Below are 21,987 nucleotides of genomic sequence, written 5' to 3' on the forward strand. Positions count from 1 at the left end.
GCAACTGGCCAAATGTGACTATTTTGCCTGCTTAGCCTTTCATCAGGTTTGCTGAGTCACCTTATATGACATTAAGGGACTGGAAGTATAATCAGGGATTTACCTGAGCCCCATGTATGCTACAGAGGTGAGACTGGTGTCTTAAGGTAACTGGCTTCTGGTGTTATTCATTTGTATTTAATACTGATGGAAGGTGGGAGGAGGGAAAAAGGGAAAGAAAGTAGTAAGTAGAAAGACAAGTATTTAAGTTACTGGTTTAGTAAAGGACAATGGTATTAGTTAAAGACATCAATCAACCAGTTCTTACTCACTTTCATTATTAAGTATGAGTGCTTCTCATAAAACATTCTGGCCACTCAATTCTCTATCATCTGACATGTGTGTCCGCATACCACAAGACCACTAATGCCCATCACTGCAGAGCATTCAAAATGCTGAATTATATCAAAAATAAACCATACCTACTATTTGGTTATCATTACCTCCTAACATCAAGATTTTCCATCACTAGATCAACTATTACTAACTCTCTAGGAAGAATGGTACCAAAAATCCAGATGTCACACTATGATTTCTTTATGAGAGTAAAAAACACCCAGAAAACCTCTAGTACACTAGATACAACCTTTTTCAGTTTCAGTTTCCTTTGATCTATAAAATTCTGATCCAGAATTTTATCAACTATCACTAAGTTTAGCACTAATTTTTTACTGGAAAGGGGTACGAGTTTACAGTTCAGTTAATTTCTGAAAGGTTATAAGAGACTACAGCTTTCTCTTCAAGAGGAAAAAGGCTCCATGTGGATTCACAGTTAATCATTACATTTGTCCAAATCTTGTAATAGTTAAATTCTAGCACTAAAATCTAAATTTAACATCTCTACAGCAGTAGAGTGCCTGAGAAAAACACTCAATGGGATGTTCTAAGAGATACCACTTGTATGCAATCACATTTCCACTACTACAAAAGGAAGGCCTGTTTCACAGAAGCCATGGGCTTAGTTTCCTTGTATACCCAGTAAGGAACTATAAGAAAACGTAGAAAATGGAGAGGCAGGACTCTCCCTTTCAAAACAAGCTGCTCAGTCTATCAACCAAAGCCCAAACATCCAGTTAAACAAAAGCTGTCAGATTATCCCTGGAACAAAACATAAATCACTGCCTAACTTTTCTGCTATAAACTGCTCCTTCATCAGCCCAAGATAATAAATATCAAAAGGTAGCTCTTACCAACTTTTGATTTCAACTTTCCTTATTTAACAAACACACCTTATTTGTTGTTTTCTTTACCAAGGTTCCTGCCACATCTTCAGCTTGCTTTTTTAAACTTGACTTCTAGTCTCTATTCTTTAGAAGAACTCTTCAGCCACCCCCGCCCCCAAACAACAAACCCAACCCCCCACACACCCCTTCATTTTCCTCCATCTACATTGAAAGTACTGAGTGATCACAGTCACACATGGGAAGATTCATTCAACTTACAGCGACTGGTCGTTCCTCAGCCTACTGCCCCGCTCACTCGGACCCCCCAGCCCTCCCACACACTCATGCACACTCACTCTCAGCCTCCAAGTGTGATTGAGATGGTGTGATAACTACCTCGGGTGACAGGGACTCGGGCCTATTCGCAGGGGAACTCTCAGGGGAGGATATGTTCTAGAGGAGGGAAAAGCATCTTGTTATTCATCTATCCGAAGTCAAGAAGCAAAACAAAACAAACAAAAAAATAAAGGCAAGCATAGATGGTTAGCCACAACTTTGTGGTGGGGGCAGGGGGTGGGAAAAGAATGCACAGGGGAAATGTTTAACTGCAGAATTCATCTCAATGGACAGAACGACTGGTTAAAAATGCTTCCTGGTGTCCTTGAAAGCATTTAGGGATAAACTGATTATAATGTTTCATGCTATAAGTAAACATCTTAAGCAGGTAACAGAAAAAGTTTAGATCCGTTAAACTGTACACTATAATTTCATATGAAATTTTGTTCTACAGTTGATGACAGTTGAGCAGTCTATAGTATTTATTACTGATGGGCATCCTATCACTTATTCCTCCTAGGGGAACCTTTTTCCTTTATCCCACACCTCCTTCTGAAAATCACACTTCTTCATTCTCCTGTGTGGTTCGGGCTTGCCACCATTGTCCAGGGAAAGTGCTGAGGCTGACAGGGCTAAGGAGATGGCTAGCATCTCCTGAATTACAGTTATAGGAGACAGAATGCAATCCAGCTCATAGGCTAGATGGTTTATGGCATAATCTAAGTAGATCTGAACACTCCTACCTACCAGTGTTCTCTGATGTTAAAAATCTCTTGTACTTCTGGGAACAGAGGAGAGGGGAAAACCAGAGGGGTACAATTCAAGTCCCGGCATCTTAAACAGGCTTCCCCTTAGAGCTTTCACCTGAGGTAGCTCTCTCATATCAAATAGGAACTCTGATGGAAGATCTGAATGGTAAGAAGTAGACAGAATGATGGCAGTAATTGTGACAAGGATTCAGAGAACCAGGGATAAGGGAAGGGAGGGGTTCCTAATGTTGGAGACTCTGGACAACTCTAATGTGGGTGGCAGACCCATTCCATGGGAAGCAAAATGAAGCTCTTAATTTTATTAAGTAGGCTGGGTAGTGTGTGAGATGGACACTGGGCCCAGAAGAGAAGGGAAGGGTTATTCTGGTGGAAAGGAGGGGCTAATTAAGTTTGCCTTCCTAGAGTTGCTTTTACTCCCTTTCCTTGATCTTCCTCCTCCTCACAATCTTGGTTCTCCTCTACTACATGTCTCCTCAAATCCTTCCCTTAGCACTGGAGACATTTTTCACTGGGGTGATTTTTATTTTTCCTTTCAAAAATATTCTTCCCCAACCAAACTCATCTTTACCTGTGAGACCTTTTTGGTATTTTTCTGTGTCACAACAGTGTTGGATGGAAATAAGGCTTTCTATACTAGAATACAGTAAAGAGCATGGTGGTTAAAATGGTGATAAGGATGGCCAGGATGGTGAACTGTGTTTTAATGACAAGAAAGGCTAATTTTCCTTAGTCAAATCACAAGATTGAAACTGTGAAAATAGGCATTAGACTTTCTGAAGGGATAGGTTATTTAATATACTGTAATATTTTCTTTCATTCCCAGTATTCTAACATTATGCTTAGACTATGCATCACTAAACTGTTCTTTGACTTGTAAAAATAAATAGATAGATAAAAGCATCTTACCCTTATACAATGTTTCAACTATCCAAATACTATATGGGATTAGGAAATGCACTGAGTGCTAAATTTAACTGTCCTGGAAGGTGACAATTTCTAATTTCTGTAATTACACCCTTTTAATTATAATAAAACCTGCAACGATAAAGTATGAAACCCAGTGCCTACAATTTGCTGCCCTCCAGGGTGAATATCCTCTTATAAAATTTTAATATTAAACTCTATTTGCTAACTGAAAAATCAAGGCAATTAAATCAAGTAAAGTTAGTAAGGCCTGAATCAGCTGCTTTACTGTATGGCTAAGAAAAAAGCCACAGGGAATTTGGTAAAAAAAAAGTAACTTCTCTATAAATCAAATATAACCAGGAAGGCTCCCCTGCCTCCCTACAATCCGCTTGCCAAAGAGGTTGGCTCCCAAAGTAATTAATACAGTCTATCTAGTTCAGGTACAGAACATAACTGCTTTCTGCTTTCAAGATTGCAAGCTACCTCCTTCTCAGTTAGCCATTCAAGAGTCCGGGTATTTTAAATCCCTATGCTCTCATAATGGCTGAATAGGTAGAAAGGCATTGGTTAAAGCATTCACCTTTATCAAAGAACACATCTGGAGAAGTTACAAGCTAGGGGCAGAGCTGAGGGTTTAGTGATTAGAACAATTATTTTTAAGGAGGAAGAGACTGGCTTTAATGAAGTTCAAATTAAAGCAACATGTAATAGATTGAATTTTTTTTTATACACAAGGATTCTGTTCAGTAAACCTGCTGTCATCCACACGTGAACACAAGAATGTGATTCAGAATTAACTGTTCAATTAAGATATACATTTCTAACTTAATCCAGAGAGTGAGTATAATAAATCTGTCTTTTACAAATACATGTTGTTAGCCTCTTTCTACTTTTCATTCCTAACACAGTGTAACAAGAAGGGAAAGTAACTTGGAGTAGGGAAAAAAAACTCATTTGCCACAAATCATAACCCAAAGCTTTCTAGATCTCTGTTCACTGAGGCCACAACAAGAATACAAAACAACAGGGAAAAATAACTCACTCATTTAAAGGCCTAAAAAGAAAGACAGACAATCAGAATAACCTGAGCTCTCAGGCTGGTATCATTAGTGGTTACTAGGCAGCTAGAGACCTATTTTAACCAAGGTATATAGTAAAGACAAAGATGGAGATGGAGCATGCTTATTACTACAGTTACAAACACTGATGGATTGCATGCAAAAAACAGATGAATGTCATCCATGGTAGAACTATTCCTTTTTGGGGAAGTATTGGGGGCTTTGGGGGAAGATGAGAGGCTACCAGGTAACAGGTCACACTGACCCTGAGGTTTCCCATCCTCTTGCTGACACTAGCAGGAACATGGTCAAGAAATATTTGGAATGACATTATACTTGAAATGAGGAAGGGCAAATGATAATTTTAATATTCAGCACTCCCCAACAACCAAACCCAAGTTACCTCAAACTGCAGAGGAGTATTGCAGCGACTAGCAGTAGTAAGAGACGTGATTGGTGAGAACATGAGGCTGTATCCATTTCGACACTCCTCTTCTGAGTGAGATGGGCCAGATGTGGTCAGTGGGGGGCTCTTTGAGCCTGGATTGGGAGGGGGTGGTGTGACTGGAGAAAGAGGCCTCAGTAACTTGGTGACATTCTGCTCCATCAAATATCGAGACTTCCATTTCTTTAATGGGCTCAATAGATCTGTGAAATACAAAGCTTGTATGAGAGATTGAAACCACAGCTTAAAGGGAAGCTCTGTAGTAAAGCTATTAATCTCTAGCCCACAATGGTTAATTCCTCTTCTGCCTCATTCCATTGTTATCTCCTCCAATCAAACCAAAAGCCCAAAGAACTCTTTAATTGTCACACTTAAAGTAATTCTCAAAATTCTCTATCTCCCAGAGAATCACCAGATGAATCTGACACTTCTATTGACTGATCCCTGGAATGAATTTAATTTCTTCCAGGGGAAAATATAAACTTAATTTTTATACTGAGTTTCCAAAAATCTCAGTTCTCTGTCACCTTGTTAAAATCACCCTCTACTTAATTGCCATGTCATCAGCTCAGGTTTCTAGAATGTTAACTCCATATACTCCTTTTATATATTTTTACCATTTTTTGGCAGCTCTTTCTATAATGTTCTGCTTTAGTAGGAAAGAGTTACACACGATTACTTGACCTATATTTAGCCCCTAGTCTTAGAGTGCTTCAAAGTAGGAAATGATTTTCACAAAAACTTCTCCCAACCATTTTCAAAAATGAGGCTAGTACTCTTTTTCTGATTGGAATATCCTACACTTCTTATACTTCTTGGGTCCATTTAAAAAGGAAATTACTACCCTATATATTTTAATGACCACTCAGGTCAAAGCACCTATCTCACTTTCTCAGAGGAAAAGTCTACTTTTATTCATTTACAGTTAAAAGATATTTATTTACTTAATACCTACTATTTGGAAACTACTGAAGTAGGTATGTGAGAGAAGGTCACCATATATTCTATTTAAGGGGATTTACAAATTCGTGAGGATGAGAAAACATGTAAAACATGTTTAAGAACCTCAACAGAGGTGATCGTATGGTTATGTGTTAATAAAAAAATAAAATTATGCTTTGCAATTCTTGATCTAACGGTCCTGTATTTGAGCCCCACACTGGGTTTAGAGATTACTTAAAAATAAAATCTTAAAATCAATCAATCAATCAATCAATCTTAGGGATGCGTGGGTGGCTCAGCGGTTAAGCATCTGCCTTTGGCTCAGGGCATGATCCTGGAGTCCTGGGACCAAGTCCCACATCGGGCTCCCTGCATGGAGCCTGCTTCTCCCTCTGCCTGTGTCTGTGCCTCTCTCAGTGTCTCTCGTGAATAAATAAATGAAATCTTAAAAAAAAAAAAACTTAAAAAAAAAATTATGCTTTTAAGTGCGTATTAGATACCAGGCACTATTCTATGTGCTTTATGTAAATTATTATATTTCATTTAAACAACTCTAAAAATCCAGTTTAAAGATGAGGAATCTGGGGCACCTGGGTGGGTCAACTGGTTAAGCCTCTGCCTTCAGCTCAGTCATGAGCTTTAAAAAAGGGGGGGGGGGGGAATCCCTGGGTGGCTCAGCGGTTTAGCACCTGCCTTTGGCCTAGGGCGCGATCCTGGAGTCCCGGGATTGAGTCCCACGGGATTGAGTCCCACCTCGGGCTCCTGGCATGTTTCCCCCTCCTCCTGTGTCTCTGCCTCTCTCTCTATCATGAATAAATAAATAAATAAATCTTTATAAAAAAAAAGATGAGGAACTGATGTGCAATGATAAAGACTAGGTAATTTAGTTTTATTTATATTCTTTTATTTTTTAAAAGATTTTATTTATTTATTCATGAGAGACAGAGAAAGGCAGAAACACAGGCAGAGGGAGAAGCAGGTTCCCTAAGGGGAGCCTGATATGGGACTTGATCCCAAGACCCCAGAATCAGGCCCTGAGCCAAAGGCAGACGCTAAACCACTGAGCCACCCAGCCAGGTGGCCCTCTTTTATTATTTTTTTTAAAAAATATTTTACTTATTTATTTGAGGAAGAGAGTGAGCATAAGAGACAGGATGGCAGCAGGGGTAGAGGGAGAAGCGGACTCTCTGCTGAACAGAGAGGACAATGACATGAGGCATAATCCCAGGACCCTGAGATCATGACCTGAGCCAAAGGCAGCCACTTAAACATTGAGCCACCCAGGGGCCCCCCCTTCATTTACATTCGCAATCACTATGTTAAGATATATCCCCTAGGCTTAGTGGAAGGAGTGGCATTTATCCCAGGCCATTCAAGGACATTTTGGACAGAAGATCAGGCTCAGAGCTATGCTTCAGGATGATTACTAAGGCAGCAATGGTTAGAATGACAATGGGAGGCTATTTCGAATTAATGGAGTAGTTACTAGAGTTATGAGGCACGGAACTAGGCTAACAGATATGGAAGTGAGAGAGGGAAGAATAAATGTAAAAAATACTGGACGTGCTTTTTTTTCTTTCTGATGTGTAAGAAGTTTTTATTTTTCTAGATTGGAATTATATTTATATTCTTCTTGTGTTCCAGAAATTAACTTTTCTTTCTTACTGTTTTCCTTTGAAAGGTGTCTAGGTATAAAAAACAAATGTGATTCATGACAGGTTTATTACATTTTTTAGTGTACTTTGAGAATCACACTGTAAATCTTTTAAAAAACTGCTATAGGGGGCAGCCTGGGTGGCTGAGCGGTTTAGTATTGCCTTCAGCCCAGGACATGATCCTGGAGACCTGGGATCGAGTCCCACCTCAGGCTTCCTGCAGGGAGCCTGCTTCTCCCTCTGCCTGTGTGTCTCTGCCTCTCTCTGTGTTGCTCATGAATAAATAAATAAAATCTTAAAAAAAAAACAAACTGCTATAGGGATGCCTAGGTGGCTCAGAGGTTAAGTGTCTGCCTTTGGTCCAGGGCGTGATTCCTGGAGTCCTGGGATTGAGTCCCACATCAGGATTGAGTCCCACAACAGGTTCCTTGTAGGGAGCCTGCTTCTCCCTCTGCTGTGTCTCTGCCTCTCTGTCTCTCTGTGTCTCTCATGAATGAATACATAAAATCTTTAAAAAATAAAAAACCACTATATTGCCAGGTCCAACGCTAAATACTAAAGGGAATTTGGCTAAATAATGAAGCTCACTACAGAAAAGTTAGAAAGTACAGATGAACTCCCTACTTCCAACTCACAGGTCATTCATATAAAACATATTTATTGAGTTATTATGGTATCCTATTCAACAAAACAGATCTGACATCTGCCCTGATGGAAGTCTATGGGCCAGTGGTCATTTGCCTTTTTTCTATCAATAACACCGTATTTACAATTTTTTTCATCTTGTATCGTTTTTCATCTTTACTCAAATTCACAAAATTACAAACACCCACATATTTAAATAAACACATAATTTGAAACCAAACCTACAAATTAATGCACTGCCAATACCCTCGTGCATTTTCATCTATACCTTTTTCTTAACGTGGCCTTATTGACTCTTGTCTAAGTAACAGAGCTCCATAACCTACCATTTTCACTCAGAAACAAACATGTGGTAAAAATCTTCCCATATCAACGAACAGAAATCTACAATTCAGTTTTCATGGCTGTAGGCCATTCATAGCATCAAAATTAACCCTTAAGTGCATGCAAATTCTTGTTATTGTAAGTATGCCTCAGTGACCAATAACCTTGTCCTTACATTTTTTTTTTAATTTTTTTTCCTTACATATTTCTATACTGTTTAGTTTTGAGGACAAAATGGCTAGATGTAGGATTTTTTTTTTTAAGATTTTATTTATTTATTAATGAGAGGCACAGAGAGAGAGAGAGAGAGAGAGAGGCAGAGACACAGGCAAAGGGAGAAGCAGGCTCCATGCAGGGAGCCCAACGTGGGACTCGATCCCGGGTCTCCAGGATCAGGCCCTGGGCTGAAGGCTGTGCTAAACCACTGAGCCACCCGGGCTGCTCGATGTAGGATTGTTAAATCAAAAGCATGTGGGCTCAACAGCTTTATATTTATTCTTGTGTGAACTGTCTGCTCATGTCCTTTAGCTTGCTTTCTATGGGGGTGCTGATCTTTTTTTTTTTTTAAAGATTAGAGGGCAGGAACACAAGTCGGGGAGAAGTACAGGGAGAGAATCTCAAGCAGATTCCCCATTGAGTGCAGCCCAGCTGGGCTGATGTGAGGACCCCAAGCAGGGCTCAAACTCACAACCCATGAGATCATGACCTGAGGTGAAACAGAGTTGGATACTGAACTAACTGAGCCACCCTATGTGTTATTTTTAACATGGAAGAAAATATTTATATATTTTTTACCCAGCCACCAGTGTTTTAGTTAACTCACTTGGCTTTTCTAGGTAGATAAACATATTATTTATATACAATGATAATACATACATCCTCTTTACCTGTACTTTTATCTCATAGATATTTTTTTGTAATCACATTGGCTAATAATTCTAGATACTGTTAAATAATGTAATAGTGGGATAATCTGACAACTCCTTTTTAAAATTTATTATTTTTAAAAATTGAAGTATAACTTGGTATATTTACTTTTGCTATATTTAATAATGCATTTTAAGGTTTAATGTAAGTAAATTTTTAAAAAATATTTTATTTATTTACTCATAAGACACAGAGAGAAAGGCAGAGACACAGGCAGAGAAAGAAAAGCAGGCTCCCTGCAGGGAGCCAGATGTGGGACTTGATCCAGGACTCCAGGATCATACTCCAGGCTCAAGGCAGGTGCCCAATTGTTGAGCCACCCAGGTGTCTAATATAATTTTCACAATGAAGCATAACTGGCAATCATTTTTCAGATAGATGTAAAAAAAAAAAATCACAAGTGGGGCGCCTGCATGGCTCAGTGGGTTAAGCATTCAACTTTTGGTTTCCACTCAGGTCATGATCTTAGGATCATGGGCTCAAGCCTTGCATAGGGCTCCACACGCAGCACAGAGTCTGTTTAAGGTTCTCTCTCCTCCCTCTGCTTGTGCTTTCTCTAAATAAAATCTTTTAAAAAATCATAGGCATCTTATTAGATTTATCATTAAATTCATATCTACTATGCTATTACTCCAACCCATTTGGCCTGCTAATAAATTATGTGAAATACTAAGCCATCCTTGTATTCCTACTAGAAATTTCAGTTATTCATAATATACTTTTCTTTTGATATTTTACAGAGTCAAGATTCAGATCAGTGAAATCTAATTTAAAAGTAGTAAGATGCTGGTTTTTTTGGAGGGTTAGTTTGATAAAATGAATAAAGAGTGAAATTTTTAATAATACTGTGTGTGTAGTATATGCTACGTGCATATACTATAAATATATGTTACAAATATATATACGTGTATGTATATGGTATTATGCTATGTGTACCAAAAGTATGTGCAGCACATAGAAAATACACAAATTTTACCACTCCTTTGCTGCCTGAAATCCAGCTTTTTATTCTCTATATTTTCAGTTATCAATTAATAATTCTATAACTAGTACTTTATACAAAACTTTTTAATCTACATTTATTTCTGTAGAACAGATACCTAACCTAATAGAACAACTATTACGTTAAGTAGTATTTTTTTCAAGTTTATTTAAGTCATCTCTAATCCCAATGTGGGGCTGGACCTCTTGACACTGAGATCAAGAGTCACATGTTCTACTGAGCCAGCCACGCAATGTGGAGTATTACCATTTTTAATGCATATGTTAAACCATGCCAAATATTACTCTCGTCATTTTTACTGCAAATCCTTTCTCTCAATAGACTTGTCCTTTATTAACTCAGAGGAAATATAGACAGAAACTTTATTCAAGCTTGCTTTATACAAAAAAATACGTGAATGTGTCTAGAACTTGCTTTGGCAAGGATCTAATTCTTTTCAATGCCCCAAGTAGTAAAAAATTCCAGAATAATTTAGTAAATATTTTATTCACTTAAGACCTGTTTCTGGCTATTCTATTTCATGCACACACATTCATGTACCAGTAAAGGACTAATTTAATTACTAGCTTCCAGCTTCATATTAAAAACTAGTTTTGTTTTGTTTTTTGAGAAAGAGAGCTAGCAAGTGAATGGGAATCTTAAGCAGGCTCCAAGGGCAACATGGAGCCCTAGGCAAGGTTTGATCTTACCACCCTGAGATAAAATTAAGAGTCTGGACACTTACTCGACTCGGCTACCCAGGTGCTCCTAGAAACTAGTTTTGTACCTCTAGGGAAGGCACCTCTTTGTCTTTTTATTTTATGTTTATTTAGATAAACTTTATTTAATCAAATTTGAAAACAAGCTGGTTTTCACCCCATGGGGGTTGGGGTAATGGCATTAGGAGGGAGGTACAGAGCTGTGGGAAGATTGGAGGGAGGAGATATTAATTATAATTTCCATTAAGGAATATAGACTTTATATTCACTTCCTCAAGTCTTTAAATATATTTCTCAGCAATGGTTTACTCCACATTTCCCACTATGGTTATTCCTAAGCAGTTATTTACTTTTGTTAAGTTTGGGAATGAAAAAATTTTCTTCATTCATTTTCTTAGTACATAAATGCTATTTATTAATCTTTGCATATGTACCTTCTATCCAGTGGTTTTACTGAACTCTTACCAAGTTTTTCAGCTGATTAGACTTTCTTATTAGTCTAAATCCATACCATTTACAAACAATGAACATTATGCCCTCTCCTTCAAGTGTGATTTTATTTTTTATTTCTATATAACTTTAGATTTTAGGAACTTATAATCTTTAATGTATCCTAGTATCTGACTAATTTCTGTAAATATTTCATAAATGCTCGACAAGAAAGTATATTTTATGTAGGATAATGTTAGTAATAATTCTTATTGTGGGTTCAATAACACACTAAGCACTTCACATACATTAACGTTACTAAACTCATGTAAGCTCTATAAAGCAGATAATACTATTTCCATTTTACCAAGGAGGCTCAGAGATGCTTAGTAACTTGCCCAACATCATGTACCTAGTAAAGGGTAGAGTCTTCTTCTTTTTTTTTTTAATATTTATATATTTATTTATTTATTTATTTATTCATTCATTCATTCATTCATTCATTCATTCATTCACAAGAGACACACAGAGAGAAATAGAAGAAGAGAAACAGGCGGAGGGAGAAGCAGGCTCCATGCAGGGAGCCTGACATGGGACTCAATCCTGGGTCTCCAGGATCATGCCCTGGGCTGAAGGCAGCACTAAACCACTGAGCCACCCGGGCTGCCCAGAGTAGGGTCTTCAAATTCAGGTCAGTTGGATTCTTTCTACTCTACCAATCCACTTCCCTTTCTTTTTTTTTTCTCCTCCAGCGCCAGGGGAGAGTAGTGGTGGTGGTGACGGTGGTGGTGGTAGAAGCAGAGGGGAAGAGAGAGAGAAAAAGAATCTGAAGCAGGTTCCACATCCAGCACAGAGCCTGACATGGGGCTTGGTTCCACAACCCTGAGATTGTGACCTGAGCTGAAATCAAAAGTCAGGCACTTAACCAAATGAGCCACCAGGCACCCCCACTTCCCTTTCTTAACACCTCCTTAGTCTTTTTGAAAAAATAAAAAAAAACATTAACTAAACTGACAAAAAAATAAATCCCCAGGATTTACACTAACTTGCAGCAATATTCTAGCTCATTTATATGACTACTACACTTAGCTTTAATTAAATATTTTCCTTTTGATTATGTTGTTCCTTAAGGACAAGGTGTGTCCTTTGAATGTTTCTCACTGCTAGAGATGAGAGCAAAAATTCAAGAAAGGTTGATGACTAACAGTCCTAATTCCATTCCAACAGGGGCATGTAGTAACAAAGACACTTTGCCTAGGAATCTTTGCTAGTCAGGACACAAAATGCTGCACAACCTCCTTTTCCCAACCTCAAATATAGACACTCAAATGTGGTATATGTGTGTCTACAAGAGAGAATATTTAAGTTATACTCTCACTATATTGTAAATGCTGCCAATAAATTGGTAACATTGATGGAAATCTGGTAACAGCATTTCTTTGTATTAATCTAGTTTGAGTAAACTTCCCTACTGTTTGATGCAGAAAAAAGTAAAATATTTTTAAGAACACAGTATCATTTATCTTCCGTATGTTCTACACTGGGGTTTTATTATCCTGGGGATATACATGGGAAAACCTAGAAGTATAATCCAATCTAGAGATAGAAGAATTAACGAAATTAATAATTTGGAAAAAAAAACCTATTTTTAGTAGCTTACTTTTTTCACATATAATATTATACAGAATTTTAACATAAAGCAGATGTCACTAGTACAAATCTATTTAAGTGAATATTTACTCAGCAAGTCAACAAATAGAAACAGTAGTTTTTATGAAAATATGAACTATTATGTCATGTTAGATGTAATCTCACATGACCTTTAGCATCTAATTTATTTTTTATTACATAATATTCACAAAATTGGTTTAGAGATCAACTTATGAGAATCACAGAGAACTTTTCAATTAAGCTGAAATTGGCAGGAAAAACTTTGGTAAAAAGACTGTCACCGAAATAAGTTAGCATCACAAGTTTATGCACCAGTGCTCTCAATTGCAATTCAATTAAATTATCCTGTAAGAGTTACTGTGAAAACCAATGGACCAGATGAATTTTTAGGACCTTCTAATTTAAAAACTCACGAGGACTTTATATTGGATTCAAAGCCATGTTTCCTAGAAAATTTTACATTAATTGTGCAAGACTTTTTGAAAATAAGAACATCCCAAGGATTTCTCACTTACTTCATTCACCGCTGCCCCTTCAACTAAGCCCCACCCAGCTAAATCATATGTAATCTTTATTGTTCCTTCAACAGAGCCCCGTATCTTTCTTGTTTATTTTTCCTTTTTTTTTTTTTAAGATTTTATTTATTCATTCATAGAGACACACACAGAGAGAGAGAGAGAGAGAGAGAGGCAGAGACACAGGCAGGGGGAGAAGCAGGCTCCATGCAGGGAACTCGACGTGGGACTCGATCCCGGGTCTCCAGGATCATACCCCGGGCCGCAGGCAGCGCCAAACCGCTGCGCCATCAGGGCTGCCCCTTTATTTTTCCTCTTAATTCTACAGTTATCTGTACACTATCTAGTTCTTTCTTTGTCGGCGTGGGAAAACTGTTCCCTGACTTGAGATCTCTCTCTTCCTCTGTAAAGACAGATGTAAAGTAACGATTTAGATAATAATGTTCTTTTTTGGGGGTGTCAGACTGTTCAAGTACTCAAACTGAATTTTTTTATGTGGACCGAAAATAATCATTGTTTACAGATTCAGGAAGATTTGAGATACGTACCTGCATTATCTTTGCAGATATTAGAAGAGTTACTATTCTCATTACTTTGGTATAGGTGCTGAGTTCTAGTCTCTTGGGGTACAGATGATGTTTGAGTCATCCCTTCTTCCAAGGCTTGCTTTATCCAGCGCTACAACGGTAAAAGAACCAGGGAATTATCAATAATCATTTAAAACTATTTAGTAAAGTCATTTTAAAATACATTAATCAGATCATTACATATCAACTGGTGAGAGATGCACTCCAACACACTCATTCAGTACCACAGTCAAGTATTTTTTTTGTCTTGCGTTTCAGCATATTAGAATATTGCCCCATCAATTCCTTCTAAGGGGCAAAATTGAGAAAATCTGGATTATACATAATGAGATCCCATCCAAAAATTGAAATCAATAAAAAAAGAATACTATTCAACTTTTCATATTGCTTAGAATGGGGTAAATGGGAAAGAGATTATGGAATCTTAGCTTTCATTTGAGAGAGAGACTCTGATCATATAGGACAAAACTAGTACATAAAATAAGTGCCTAAAAGGAAGATAAAAGATCTCTTAAGAGCCATCTGCCCTGTGCTGAAGACATTGGAAGAGGTAATAGAAAAGATTCACAGGAAGACTCTGGATGAGAATAAACAGCTCTTCAGTACAGGAACAAGATACTTCCAAAAGGTCTACTCTCAGATGGAATAACCTATGAGTTTTTTCTCCCTATTAAATACTTTGGTTAAATTGGGTGAGAATAATGCAAATCACCCGAATAAATGAACTTCTGCAGAAATCAAAAAGGGGAAAAAGTCAAAAAGAACTCTAATTAGTCACATTTTTTGTAATGAATTCTAGAATCTAAAATGATGAGATATAAATTTAAGTCAGAAAGCGAGCCTGAAAAGATTAGGATAATAAGATTATTCATCCTGAGGAACAGAGAAAATTTCTTACCTGTAATTGTGTTCTCTTAAGATACACAGTTGTAGGTTGCTCACCACTCTGTGGCTCTCCTGCCCTGACATAAGACAGATCGAATTTTGATAAACATCAATTTCTAAATCAGACCCTCCCCCAAATAGGAAGAGCAAAGGTGACTATAATTTTACACCTTTAGAGAACAAGTATTACAGGTAAGTAAATATTCTCTTCACCAAAGAGAGCAAATAGATTTGCCCTCTTAGAAACTCAGGAAAAAAATGTGAGGAAAATTTCACCAAGAAAAAGTTTAGATCATGTAAATAAATGGCTTTGTGGTCTACCAAATGAAACCAAATATAAAAGTGTAAACACGATGCAATAAGAATGAATAAACGTATAAAAGAGATCTCAATAGTTGGTTGAACTGTATCAACATTTTATGATATGACTAGGTCTCTGAAAAGCCAAACAAGACCAAGAATGAACTGACTTATACATAGAATACTGACATCAAGATGAACTGTCAGAACCACAGTACCTTTCAACATAAAAGAGACCTTAGAAGTCACCTTGTCCAAAGCACTCATTGTATATAGGTGGGGAAAATTAGGCCCAGGAGGACAAAATGAGTGAAAAATCCTGTTACGGATACCTTTAATACAAGTTTTTCTTTTCAGAGGAGATGATAGAACTCACTTGGGGTCACACTGTGCTTTCCTCCAAGATAAGATAATTTCTTAAATTTCCAGTGTCAAGTAGATGCACCCATAAAAGAATTTACATCCTGGATCTGATGACTACAAAAAAGGAAAATAAAACCAGGACAGGGGCATCCTAAGGAATAAGTTGCTGGTATGGTTAGCTGTAAGGTTAAACAAAGCAAATATGATCAAACCCATTCCTCCTGACCCTTCTGTATGTCTATGCAATATTTTAGAGCGGATAAAAAAAGAACTTGAACATTTGTTTGTAACTAACAAGTTCCATAATAACAAATTAATTTTGGATACCCTTAGCACCTCAGTTCTAGCCATAGTTACTAGTTCAAAAGAACACTTCTTCCTTCCCCAAAACTCTTAAAAGAGTTTCTTAGAAGCTCAGAGATATGTGAGAGAAATGTTTTGATGAGTCTCATTACCATGGGGAAGGAGCGAGGAAGTAATTTGAGTTTTGGAGTCCAAAGATCTGGACTGAAACTGGGCTGTGCCTCTTATTAGCTGCCTACCTTGTGGTAACCCATCTGCGTGTTTCTGGATCTATAAATCAAGGCCAATAACCCAACCTCACAAGGTTATTGTCATGAAGGCTTAATGAGAATGCTTGTGAAGAAAGTTTGTAGTATATCAGTAGGCACACATATTCAGTGAGGACCTGTTCAAATGAATTTCAATGCTATGTATGGAGATACACAGATTATATAACCACTCCCTCCGCCCCAGTATATATAACAGTATACTAATGCAAAGCAAAGTGTTTCATTTTCAGTAAGGATGGTTTTCTAAGAAATCTAGAACACCAAATCCCCCACACCCCATGTGTATTATACCTACAAAGTGTAAGTTTAGAGAAGATTCAGAGAGAACAAGGAAGGACACTACTAAAAGGCTTACTGGTTACTCATGAAATCAATGCTTTCATTTTAAAATAAGTGAAGACCCAATATAAGATATGCTTGCACTTTTTAAGAACCATGATTCAATATAATTTAGAAACTCCAGGAACATCAAAAATGTTCTGTCAAACATTCTTTAAGAATCTGGATGCAAATATACAACATAGAACTTAACATGATTTTTAATTTGTGAGATTTTTAATCCTTTAATCAGTTAAGAAACAGTATGCCTATCAGCAATACACACTGTTCAAAGGGTGGTTTTTCTCATCTAACTTACACTCTTCTCTGAGAAGTTTTTAGAACACTATTACAATTTTGTTGAATAATGCAGATCTTCTTTGGTCCTACACTAGGATCTAAGTGTCTATTCTAACCAATTTAAAAATAACTCTTTTCTATTTCTATCTAGAATAAAGCAAGAGTTCAGTTTCTAGATAAAAGACCTAATTTCATTAATTTTGCACTATAAAAAGTAAAATTCTTATTTTGAAATATAATTTGGATATGAACAGCAAATATAAAAGCTGACTTAATTCAGATCTAAACTTAAAAAAATTTAAGACCCAATTTAAGTAAGATAATTCTGCTAGATAATTAGTATACATAGCCTGACCTCTTCCCAAAGACTAATATGACATACATAGATAAAAGTGCCTGAGCAAAGCATGCAGAAAACAAGACTAAGGATGGTCAGACACATTTGGAAAATATAACACAGGATTTTTATCTGTTGCCAATGGAGATCTGTTGATGAGCTATAGATACAAGTCCTAACCCATATAGGTAAAAGGAGTTCTGAGAAATGGATTTTTCTATCAGATTCAAAATTATATTCCTACATGTTTTTGGTTCTTACAGGACTCTGCTAGTTGGAAAATCCAGATATAGGAAGATTATAACCTAGCATCAGGATGATTAAGGCAGCATTTCAAGGGGCTAGTCCATACCACCTACACTTCAGACTTTATTATTTATCTGTACTAAATTGTCTAACCTCAAAGGACCAAAATAAGGAGACCCTACTGTCTGACTTGATAAGATGGTTCAATAGTTAACATCCTTAGAAGTCTAGTATTATGTCCAGCCAAAGACAGGAAAAAAAGGAAAAAGCTTCTCTCATATATTTATATATTAAGTCATCACCTGACTTGCTCCTCCAAACTAAAGACCATACCTGTACATTCTCTAATTGTTCAAGAGCACTCTAAAAATGTAGTTAAGATTTTGAGCTGTTACTCTTGAGGGACTGAGCTAAATGTAATAGGAAGATTAGTTTTGGATGCTATATCAGAGTTAACACAATTCTCCAATTACTACAGAATAAGGTTAATCATAATGCTCATAAAAATGCAACAACTTTTTTTTTCCTTCTCAGATGATCTGAGATCCAAGATAAGTGATTTACTGTAAAAATTTATCCCCAGAGACCCAACCCTCCTTTATCACTTAGGTAAATTTCTAGTCTTATTTTTTCTTAAGAAAGATGTCATTGTTTTTATTCTTGACACCTGGAAGTTATTCATGTGATTGTGTTATACTCAAAGCCTCTCTTTTGGCAAAGATCTCATGGTCAAATTTCTCCTTAGGGGTTACTCTACTTGGGAATTTCCCCCAAATAAACCATTAAGTGACTCAAATACTTAGGTAAGATGTGCAATCAGGAAGACTTTCTTCAGTGTATACTACCCATTCAGTGGTAGTGCCCTTCCTTTGTGCATAGAACCCTGCTGCCCTCCTCCCCTCCATATCCCACACCACTTTATCTCATCTTTCATGCCCCCCCACCCCCAAGAAATAATTTCTGCTCTTTGGGGAAAGAGAAAAGCTTTAAGTTTGGAGGAGTCAGGGAAGACCTGCCTGGAGTTGGAGACTTCATCACATCAAATAATCTATATGCAGCATCCTCATGTACGTGATGCCAGTGGAGGAGGGCAATGGCAGACACTGAGGAAGGCAGCCTGAATCCAGATCTGAGGATAAGAGAAAAGGATGTTCCAGGGAACAGACTCTACCTCAAAGGAAGACCATATGAAAGGGTGTCCTAAACTTCTAGAAACACAAAAATGACATTATAGGTCTGAGGGAAGTGATCCATTCCCAAGAGACACCTTTGGAAAATATTCAGGGCTTCTGGGAATTCAGAAAGAGCATTCCAAAAACAACCATCAAACACTACTGCCACTAGATCCAAAACAGTATGTAACTAGAGAAACAGTGGGGGGAGGGGGATAGAGAGGGAAAAAGAGAGAGAAAGAGAGAGAGAGAGAGAGAGAGAGAACTTTATAGTAGGTTCTGTATTTACTAGGGAATAAACAATCCAACTTGTTATTTGATCAAGGAACAGGAAACATGTCAATTATAATAGGACTTTTCCTCTATTCTCATTCAAATGATAATAGTAATTAAATTCATTCAAATCACAATTCGATCATTTTTTACTTATGCGATATAGTGCTCTAGAGTACCTGGGGCCCAAACTCACACAGTAATCACAAATGGACATATTAGCCAATACCACAAGAGCACATGCAAAGCATCCCTCCCTACCCAGTCATCAACTGCTGTGTGCTCTCAACTCAGTAACTTCAAGGGCTCTTGGAAAAGACAACAGTGAATTCTCACAAAGTGAGCACCAAAAATGCAGCATATATCCCACTTTAATCCTACTGACTCTTGATGCATCACTATTCATGGCTGAAGAACTTGTTATAAATTCAGATGGGCAGAGAAAGGCTGTCTAGAAAATGTTAGATATATCACAATTATAGGCATCCTAGGTTAAAAAAACAAAAACAACCCCACATAAACATAGACATACCTTTTTACAGGAGCTGAAGGTGCCATCAGGCAGAAGGGGCCTTCGACGTCTCTCAGGGATAAAGGGTGAGCCAAAGCGAATGTAGTGTTTGGGGGTGGTGCAAATTAATGGGGAATGGATAAGACCGGGTAACATGTTCAGGGTAGTTGCCAGTACAGTTGGGTCCGTGGTGATACGTAAAGGGCACTCAACAGGGCATTCTTGCTTCTCTGCTTTGTCATTCAACCATTCTGTAACTAGATACTAAGGTAGAAAAAAGATCATTAGTTGGTGCTGGATGTTAAAGCCAGAGGCAGCAGTGTAGCTCACAAAGACAAACCTTAGCTAGAAACTAGGACAAGGGTAGACATAGCAGCTGCAGAGAGTAAACTGGGCATTCAGAATGCAAGGATATCTTCCTTCACCCTTTCCATAATCATTAAGGGAGAACTATTCCAGCTATCAGCAATTTAAGCTCAAACAGTTAAGGAAACAAAAGAAAGGTAGTAGGATGGTTTCAGCTTGCTGCCTCAAAGCTTTTTATCTACAACTTTTCAATCTAATAATACTTAGGTGATTTGTTTTTTTTCTGGAGATTACAGGTCCTCTCACCATACTAAGCCCTTGCCAGACTAGACTCATGAAGATGTATTTGTGACTTACCTTTTTGGTTTTGGGGTATTTAGGTGCAGCGCGGTTGACATGGGATCCAGTAACTGATAACACAGTTGGGTCAGACCCCATTAATTGCCTGTTTTCTCCTGAACTGTCTATATTTCCAGCTTCAGTAGGAGTTACAGAGCTATTATTTCCTCCCTCTTCCAAGGCAGCTTGTGACAATTCTGCCTGTTGTGCAATGGCCTGCTTCTGACGCTTTAGTCTTTGGGCTGAACTGGTCCGGTACCGAGAAATTCGACTCTTCGGTCGGGGCCTAGAAGGTTTCGCTGGAGGTGGCTTGGGGACTGGTTTTTCTGCAGCAATATCCTGTAACAGCACAGTGGAATGCTTACCAGAAATTTCTTATCAGCAAACATTCTATCCAGTCTCCTACTCACTTTGAGCATTCTGAATATTTAGTATTTAGAAATACTAATCTCAAATGTAATCCTTAAAAAAATTTACACAAATCAGCCAAAGAGCCTGTAAGTAGATGCCTATTCTTTACTAATAAGTATTTATAAAATAGGTACAAAGTCAGCTGAAGGTAGCTACCTAATTTTAAGGTTCTTAAGCAGGGAAGGTAATTCTTTGCTTTGTTTCTTTCCCAGGTACTGAGGTTTTGCTTAAAGCTTAGAATTCATCGTCAAGGTAGGGAAAGAAAAGAGGAATTGATACCAAGAATCCTATGAAAGGTCAGGCGCCTGACTGTGCTACATAGAAGAGCCAAAAGAGAAAGGAAATGATTTTTATGAACTCACCACAAACAGTAAGAAGTTACATTCTAGTCTGAAAGTGTCTAGTCATTCAAATTCTGTCTCCCTGAATCCCACATATCAGCTGATGAAAATGGCCTTATTTATTGCAATATAAGGTGAAGCTGAAAATGCAGATTTTTACTATTTCAAAAGACAGATAACTGTCATTAGTAAAAGGAAGGATGTCTAAGGCCTGAAGTCTTCCCATCTCTTACCCCCGCTTGAGAAGACCTCCGGGTGTTTACACCAACACTCTGTGGAGTGCTTGGGATGGCCATGTTTGAAGCAGGGTTGCTAACTTCAGATTCAGGGGCTTCAGTTTTTGCCTCTTCTCCCACAGGGGCCTCTGAGGTGGTGGTAGTAATCTCTATGTCAGAGCTGCTTTGTTCCAATGGCTGATCCCGCCGCTTCTTTCTTTTCTCTAAGTTTTCAAAAGCATGCATGATGGCTTCAACCTTTCTATCTTCCCGGGTCTAGAAAGAAACAGCATTAGCATAGAAGGAAGCCTCAATAAGAGGTGGAGATATTTTTTCAGAAATGTTCTTAACGGAACATTTAAAGACATTTGCTGGTAAAATGACACACATCTTAGAAAACAGAAGTAAGAACTAAAAATAAAACATTGTTTTTCAAAAAAGATTTATTTTTTTGAGAGAGTGAGTATGCATGTGCTGGCGCAAGCTGGGAGGACCAGAGGGAGAGGAGAGAATCCCAAGCAGACTTTCTACTGAGTGCAGAGCCCAATGAGGGCTCAATCTCTAGATCCTGAGGCCATGACATGAGCCAAAACCAAGAGTCAGATGCTTAACTGATTGAGCCCAGGTGCCCCTAAACGTTTTTTTTTTTTTTTTTTTAATGTTGCAAAGAGTTGTAGAAAAAGGAAAGGTCAATCTAAACTTATCAAAATGGCCAGTTACTTTGAAACTTTAAAATAAAAGAAAAACAGCCATCAAAACCTATTTTTCTCTTGACTTTCAGAATTCAAAAATAACAAAGTAGATTTTCTTTTGCTTCTCAAGACTAGAATTAAATATGGCTGGCTTCAGGGAAAGAGCTGAATTTTTGAATCCCTGTGATCAAAAGATTTATTTTTACGTCAAAACTCAATACAATTCTGGAACAAGAAGCCCCTACATGTATGTGTTCTGTTCTAATCAGGCAGTCCTTTGGAAACTAGACTGT

General features: G+C 37.7%; 1 protein-coding gene across 50 annotated transcripts in view; it reads right to left on the reverse strand.

Moving 5' to 3' along the window:
* SETD5 (SET domain containing 5) overlaps nucleotides 1-21,987 on the reverse strand; it is an 83,327-nt gene that overhangs the window by 8,706 nt on the left and 52,634 nt on the right. For 26 of the 50 annotated variants that reach the window (XM_072722230.1, XM_072722217.1, XM_072722215.1 and 23 more), the window contains 6 exons: nucleotides 21,021-21,278; nucleotides 20,054-20,374; nucleotides 19,412-19,654; nucleotides 14,075-14,204; nucleotides 4,676-4,920; nucleotides 1,599-1,655 (listed from right to left, as the gene is read on the reverse strand). In XM_072722230.1, the coding sequence (XP_072578331.1) occupies nucleotides 1,599-1,655; nucleotides 4,676-4,920; nucleotides 14,075-14,204; nucleotides 19,412-19,654; nucleotides 20,054-20,374; nucleotides 21,021-21,278 (1,254 nt within the window). The remainder of the gene's footprint in view (nucleotides 1-1,598; nucleotides 1,656-4,675; nucleotides 4,921-14,074; nucleotides 14,205-19,411; nucleotides 19,655-20,053; nucleotides 20,375-21,020; nucleotides 21,279-21,987) is intronic. The other 24 variants (XM_072722229.1, XM_072722247.1, XM_026016968.2 and 21 more) reach the window with 1 other exon arrangement.

Source organism: Vulpes vulpes, chromosome 9 (assembly GCF_048418805.1).
Source record: "Vulpes vulpes isolate BD-2025 chromosome 9, VulVul3, whole genome shotgun sequence".
Classification (NCBI taxonomy): Eukaryota; Metazoa; Chordata; class Mammalia; order Carnivora; family Canidae; genus Vulpes; species Vulpes vulpes.